Source organism: Psammomys obesus, unplaced genomic scaffold (assembly GCF_907164565.1).
Source record: "Psammomys obesus unplaced genomic scaffold, mPsaObe1.curated_primary_1811, whole genome shotgun sequence".
Lineage (NCBI taxonomy): Eukaryota > Metazoa > Chordata > Mammalia > Rodentia > Muridae > Psammomys > Psammomys obesus.
The window spans coordinates 5,999,024-6,006,536 of record NW_026596109.1 but is presented as its reverse complement, the minus strand read 5'-3'; the positions used below and the strand labels follow the sequence as shown (position 1 = coordinate 6,006,536).

Here is a 7,513-nt window from a genome sequence, read left to right as displayed (position 1 = left end):
TATATATATATATATATATATATATATATATATATATATATATATATGTTTAATATGGGTCCATATATATATGTGGGCCCATATATATATATGTGTGTGTTTATATAGATATACACGTTTATATATATATGTTTCATATATACATGTTTTGGGCACTGTTTTGTATTTATTTTAAAATGGTATCACAGAAACATTAGATGTAATTGATATGGACACTTGTTGAAACAGAGTCCATTGGAGTCCACACAGCACTAAGCTGTGGGAAAGGGAACTGGCTGTCAGTTTTATTGGGGAAGATGAGGCCTTGAGATGTTGGCTGATGTACTCCAAGCCTGGCTATCTTGACCACACAAGAGAAAAATGTCTGGGTAGCCCACTACTTTCTGCATTTTCAAGGCTGACCATGTCTCCAGTGGACTGTAACTTCATGAAACATTTTTAGAAACTTTATTATTACTATTATTATTATTACTATTATTATGTTTATTGTTGTTGTTATCTTATAGTGTATGTGTGTATCTCTATGTGTGTGTGTATGTGTGTGCGTGTGCGTGTGTGTGTGTGTACATGGGCTCAGATGGCGGCAGAGGACAGAGGCACTGGACCCCACTGAATTTAAAGGTGGTTGTGAGCTGATGCGGGTGCTGGGAACCGAACTTGGCTCTACTGGCACACCAACACATGATCTTAACCCCGAGCCATTTCTCCAGCCTGAATTTTTACTTTGAACACTGTAGTGATGTTTGTTTCTCTTCTAGTATGAAGACTGCAGTGATTTGAATGAGAATGTCCCTCAGGATCTCTGGTATTTGAACCCCTGGTTCCCAGGTGGTGGCACTGTTTGAGGGCAGGTTTAGGGGGTGCAGCCTTGGTGGAGAAAGCAGGTCACTGCTGATGGGCTCTGAGAGGTTCAGGCCACACATACTCACGCTTCGTTCTCTCTGCTTTGTGCTTGTGGTTCATGAGGTGAGAGGCCAGTGCTCTGCTCCGGCCGCCATGCCTGCTGCTTGCCACTTTGCCGCTGTGCCATCATGGATACCTATCTCTCTAGAACCATAAACTCAAATAAACCCTTCCTTCTATATGATGCGTTCATCAAGGTGTTTGGCAACAGGAAAGTAACTAAACCAAGAACAGGAGGTAGGGCCTGCCAGAAGCTAATGTTAGCCCTTTACTCATCAGAAAGAACCAAGGTCAATAGTCTGAATGTTGGCATGTGACTTACGGGAAACAGAGGAAAAAAAAATAAGGAAAATGTTAATGATATATTTGGCACCTGAGTGAAGAGTTAGGAAAGCGTGATTTTAACAGTGTTTGCAGTGTAGGCAAGAAACGTTTAAGTGGAATGTGGGCTCGTCATCTTCTCATTTTATTTTTATTTTCCTTGTTGTAATTTTTGTGGGTGGGTGTTTTGTCTGTAGGTATGGCTGTGAGACGCGTGCAATCTCGGTGCCAGAAGAGGGTGTCAGATCCCTAGGGACTGGAGTTACAGACTGCTGTGATCTGCCCTTCGGGTGCTGGAAGTGAACCCCTGGTCCTTTGAAAGAGCAGCCAGTGGTTCTTAACAACTGAATTATCCCTACAGATTCTTGGTAAATTTTGGAAATCAGTGAGTTTCCATATTTTAAAAGCGCAGAACTACACGTGTCATCCAGAACACTGGCGTACACAAAAGGGGATATATTCTGTGTTGATAAGCAGCTCCACCCAAGCTACCTAAACTGCTAAAGACAAGCACAGGAGATGCTCATTGATTGCATTTAAACTTCCAACTGCAGGTATAAGTACAGTAAACATATCAGCTACGTGTTCTGCCAATGGTAATCCTTCCTGACACATAGTCTCACTGCCAAGAGAATGCTACAGTCATTCTTATCTTAATTAATAATTAATTAAACAAGACAGTGTCTTGCTGTGTAGTGCGTGACTGGCTGGAGATTTGCTAGGTAGACTAGGCTGGCCTCCCACTCTCTGTGATCCTCCCATGTTTGTTTCCCAAGTGCTGGCATAAGGCATGTGCTGAAAATCTGATCTAAATGCTCATAAAAACATTCAACAAACCAATTCTTATGGCAGGGAACAGAGAAAGAATGTATAATTTTTGTTTGTGTTTGTTTTGTTGCTGTCCACATAGCCCTGGCTGTCCTGAAACATACTGGCCTTGAACCCACAGACATTGCCTGCCTCTGCCTCTTTTGTGCTGAGGACTAAAGGCGTGTGCCACCAACACCCAGTGAATGCATACCTTTTGTAGAAAGGTATTTTTAGGGACTGCCTCTGACATGAATTCAGTGGCTGGCTCTTTGATCTCCCCCCACCCCAGGGAGGAGCAGCCTTGCTGGGCCACAGAGGAGGACATTGAAGCCATTCCTGAAGAGATCTGATAAGCTAGTGTCAGATAGAAGGATAGGAGGACCTCCCCTATCAGTGGTCTTAGAGGGGGCAGGGAGGGGATGAGGGAGGGTGTGATTGGGAGGGAATGAGGGAGGGGGCTACAGCTGGGATACAGAGTAAATAAACTGTAATTAATATAAAAAATAAAAAATTATTAGCTAATGGAAATGATGTTTAGAAAGCTTCAATAAATACATCAAAAGAAAACAAAGTTGCTTTTTTTTTTTTTTAAGTCAAAACGTGTAAATTTCATGTAAAAATTCAGGCCGTGCTTGGGAAGCCCATGCTCTACTTTTGAGGGCGGGATTGTAATCAGGTTTCTTGAAGAGTTACTGTTGAGAGCAAGCATAAGCCCTTAGGTTTCTTAACTGGTGTTAAGTGTGCTTTCAGATAAGGGGGAGAAGCTTGTTATTAAAGTCATGTGCTGCCGCCCAGTGGATAAACTTTGCACTGCACAAAGAAGGCTATAGGTTCTGTATAGTTTTTTTTTTTTTAAAGCTTTTAAACAAGTTTTCATTGCCTACAATGAGTCAGACAGTCGAAAGAGATGATAGTACAAAAGAAAATTATACTCCTATGCACTAGAAGCATGATGCAGAGTAAGATAAAATATACACAGAAATGTGCTTAACTAGGGACTAAAAATATCTATGGAGGGTTTTCTTTTTCTGATTATATTTAAGATCAAACCCATGATGGTGCTTGGTTGGAAAAACAAACTTTGTGAAGATTATGCAGTTTTATGACATGTTTTCCCATCTGGTTCGTCTTTCTAGAAAGAGAAAGGTTATAGTGGAAACAGAAGTTATGACTTCCAGGAACTAAAGAAATCAGAAAACCATGGAAGGTTTAGTCTCGTGGGATATACTTCTCAAGAATGGGAGTAGTTTTCAAAGGACAAAGACTGCACCTACCTCCTGTGAAAAGTCTAGCCCTGGCTTGATGGAAGGGAATCTACAGTGGTGACTGTCAGAACAGAATAATCATTTTGTGGGCAAAATTAGGACCCGTTCCTGGGGCTGTGGCTAGTGCTCATCCGAGAGGAAGGGAGCTGATGGTTAAGGCCAGGTGACATATTCTCCTGCAGGGCCCCAATGAGGCATAGTTTCAAAGCCACAGAAATGATCAGGGGTGATGCTGGGAGGGAGTGCCTGCGCTCCGACTGTGAGGTCAGCAATGAGGGGTGTGGCCAGCCACAGCAGATTTCCAAAGCAAAGGAAACCCTGCTTACTGTCTTACTCCCTCTTCTTTCCGTCCTCCCCCGTTCGTTTCCGGAATAGATGCAAATGGACTTTTTCAATAAGGAGGCTCAAATCAAGCTTGCTTTGTACGGAGCACTTGGATAAACACTTTGTGCTGTACATTCATCTTACAAGTCCCTCTGGACTTAATACATATGTGGGCTTGTGGATCCAATTTATCCGAGAGCAAAAGATGGACTTGTTCAAGAATTCACAGAATACAGTAATTGCTCACTCACCGATCATACAGTTTGTGCCCAGGACAGTTTGTGCCCAAGTGCTATTCTGTGTCTTTGAGATGTCCTACTAGGCACATACAAAAGGCAATTCAACTCTCTGCCTCTACAGAGATATACTATTAATACACTGTTGTTTTAAAATGAATTGTTACATTGTCTATATGATGTGTGCACAGCTCGAGATACGTTCATTCTCACTGGCCTCAGCGTTACTTGGTATTTTCTCTCCCAGCGTTTTGCTCTCAGGACACGTGTAGAACGGCTAAGTCATACAGCTCCCATTTCCAGTGTGCGTGGGCATCTCTTCCTACTCTGCTTGCCCGTTAGCTTTTCTTTCCAGGCCTTGCCGTCTCTTTTGACTCTATTTAGAACGGGCTCCCTTTTTTAAAATTAACACGTAACTCTCTCTATACATGCACACACATATGCTAGCAGTCTACTAATGGTGTTATTATAGACTTGGTTACAATACTACATTTTGTTGCTGTTCTATCTATCAAAACGGTCTCGGTTTTCCCCCATGGCTTAGGTTTTCACGCTGGGATCTCATTTAAGGTAACTTCCCACTAGGTATTCCACTCGTAACTATGATCCAAATACTTGGGGTGCTGAGGTAGAGGATTGTGGATTCAAGGGAGCACGTTATGTTGACTAGGACCTTCCATTATTCTCTTTTCCATGCCGAATGTGTGGCACAGTGGCTGACATGTACCAGAGGCTCACTATATCTTGAGTAAATAGCTGAAGGGAGTCAACAAAGTGTGGTAGATGCCATGCTAGATGCCTTCCATACATTCTGGTGGAGAACAATGGGGTCCGTGTAGTATTTGTTCCAGGACCATCACAAGGACTTTGGCTTGAGGCAAAAGAAAGGCTGTTTAGTCTCCAACCTTCTTCACCCAAGTGCACAGGAGAACTACTGGCTCCTGAGCTAACAGGCGTAGATAGCATGCCACATTGGCTGGAGAAAGTCGCTTCACCTCATGGCTTCTGTTTCCCTTTTAAGGACAGGAGATAAGAGCATTTGTTCAAATGCTGTCTAAAGTCTGCCTGAGGGTGCGTTTCCAGCAAGTAAAACACCATTGCACATACCTGCCTGGACTCTTGGTGAACAAAGGGGACAGGGCCATTCATGCAAATCACACACGGATTGTCACTTTCTGCGCAATGAAAAGATTTGGCTAACAAAAGTCTTTTCGGCTACGTAATAACCAGTCCTAGCAGGGAAAACATACCCAGCCGTGTTTCAGACTGTTCTTGGCGCTTGGCCATTGCTTGCCGGTACCTGTTACAAAGCTTTCTGAAAGAAGAACTGATGATAACAGCTCAACCAATGTCTTCTGTTACCACCTCTCTCCTTAAAGATTGTTTAAGTGAAGAAGCCAAGTTTAGATTTCCCAGTGGGGAGGATGACAGTTGAGTGCGGAAATTCACAAACCAAGATGGGTTTTAGGTTGTAGGATAAGGGGACCTAGCTTAAGAGGTTTCATTTTGTTGCTGGGAGTCCTTCTTGATTCAAGCTACTCAAATAATTAATGACTTTATGAAAAATGATGCTTCCTTTTAAAAAATGAAACATAAAAATATATTATAAAAAGGTAACTTGAACAAAAAGCATCCAATTCTGAAACAGATGACAATGATAACATTGAATATATATACTCAATCTTTCTTTCATGACACAAGGAAGCTCTTCAAATATTTATTTTGCCCAGGATGACAACTAAACATCAGTCACAGTATAGAGGAAGATAAAAGAACAAATCTGAGCTGATCTTATATCGCACCCCCAAAATAAATCTACCTGCACTCTATTTTTTTGTTTGCCTTCCTTCTCAGTGTGTCTATTGCTACAAAGACAAATGAATTCATAGTGTATTGGTTGAGAGAGCTAGATTAAAAAAATACCACATACAGGTAGGTCTATGAATAACAGGAAAAATAGCTAGACAGAAAGAGCCTCTTTTTTGTTTTGCTTTTGGGATGGGGTTTCTCTGTGTAACAGCCCTGGTTGTCTTAGACTCATTTTGTAGACTAGGCTGGCCTTGAACTCACAGAAATTCACCTTCCCCTGCCTCCCGAGTGCTGAGATTAAAGGTGTGCACTACCACAGTCTGGCTAGAAATTTTTAATTTAGACACAAAACCATATGCTTACATTAGCATCTAACTATGTCTGAAATTATGTTTTATCCATTGGTTAACAAATTCATAAAATATTATACAGCCATTTAAGAGGATATAGACAAAGACTGAAAATATAGTACAAAAGTTGTATTAAATTCGTATATTGGTTACAAAATGTACAAACTGCAGTTTTATAATATTGAGTTGTGCTTTTTGTTTTATTTATCTATTTATCTATCTATCTATCTATCTATCTATTTATTTATTTATTTATTTATTTATTTATTCTTGGCATGGTGAGAGGTAGTTTTCAAAGCAGCAAATATGATGCTAGGATCACTGTAAGCCTCATTGCTCATTTTACATATGGCTCCAAAGACTAACGGAGCATTGTGTTTGCCTATTTCTACCTTGTTCCATTCCTAGGAAAATGTTTTGGCTCTTGGTAAACATTAATCATAGTTGGAGGCACTAGAAATCCAGGTACTCACTGTTTGAAGCGCCAACAGCCTTCCTTCTGTCGGAACTCGTGATTACTTGGGGAACACACGCTCCCCCTTTTCTTCAGTGCAGGAAACAGTTTATCTTTACCCAAAGCGGACATCATTACACACTCTAGGAAAAAAAATAAAGTTGCAAAAAAAAAAAAGAGAAATAAAAAAAAAAAAAAAACAACGCATGAAAATCTTTTAGTTTTTGTGGCTAAACGGCTTCCCAGGGAAAGGACCCAGCTGCTTGTGTGACCTCTTTACATGGGGACTGAGATTTCCTGAGAGCAATAATTCGTGGTATAAGTAGTTATGCTGTTGTGTCAATTCAACTGGAAATAGAAAAAAAAAAATACGCAATAGTGTCCCTAATTCACATAAGCAGACAGGAATTTGTAGCCAAGAATGCTTAACTGATGGAGTGGGAGAGAGTCACTGTGGAAGGATGCTGTCTGGCAGTGCAGGCCAATGTTTGTTTGTTTGTTTGTTTATTATTTATTTATTTAATCGTTGCTCTGGGTCTGATCTTAAGATGAGCTTCCTAGTTACTAGTTGCTGTGGTGGCCGTGGTAGGCAATGTGGGGCGAGGGTTTGTACTCGGGTAGAGTGGGCAGTCTGGAAAGGAGGCAGCGAGAGCCCCCCCCCCCCCCCCCGCCCCGGGGGGGGGGGGGGCGGGGGGCGCCGCCCCCCCCCCCCCCCCCCCCCCCCGGTTGACAGAGCGCTCAGCCCCGCTTCTCCTTCGTGTAGGCTGCCAGTCTTGTAAACCCAGCTCCATCCTTCAATATAAAACTTCAGTTAAAAAGCCCAGAACAGAGCCGTAAGGTCACACATGGGTCTAAAGCAGTCTCAAAAGGGAGCCGGAGGTGAGTTAACCAAGGGAACCACAACTGCCTTTGGGGAGCTGAGTCTCTTGAACTCTCCTTAATTCCTCAGAAAATAGCTACAGTGTCTCTACCTATGCATGCATACCAACGAAATACACACACACACACACACACACACACACACACACACACACACACACA

At 42.1% G+C, this 7,513-nt stretch overlaps 1 protein-coding gene across 1 annotated transcript in view; it reads right to left on the bottom strand.

Annotated features, from left to right (window-relative positions):
- Dynlt5 (dynein light chain Tctex-type family member 5) overlaps window positions 1–7,513 on the bottom strand; it is a 19,729-nt gene that overhangs the window by 11,473 nt on the left and 743 nt on the right. Inside the window, exon 2 of the mRNA XM_055629056.1 lies at window positions 6,492–6,615. Within this exon, the coding sequence (XP_055485031.1) occupies window positions 6,492–6,607 (116 nt within the window). The 5' untranslated portion in view covers window positions 6,608–6,615. The remainder of the gene's footprint in view (window positions 1–6,491; window positions 6,616–7,513) is intronic.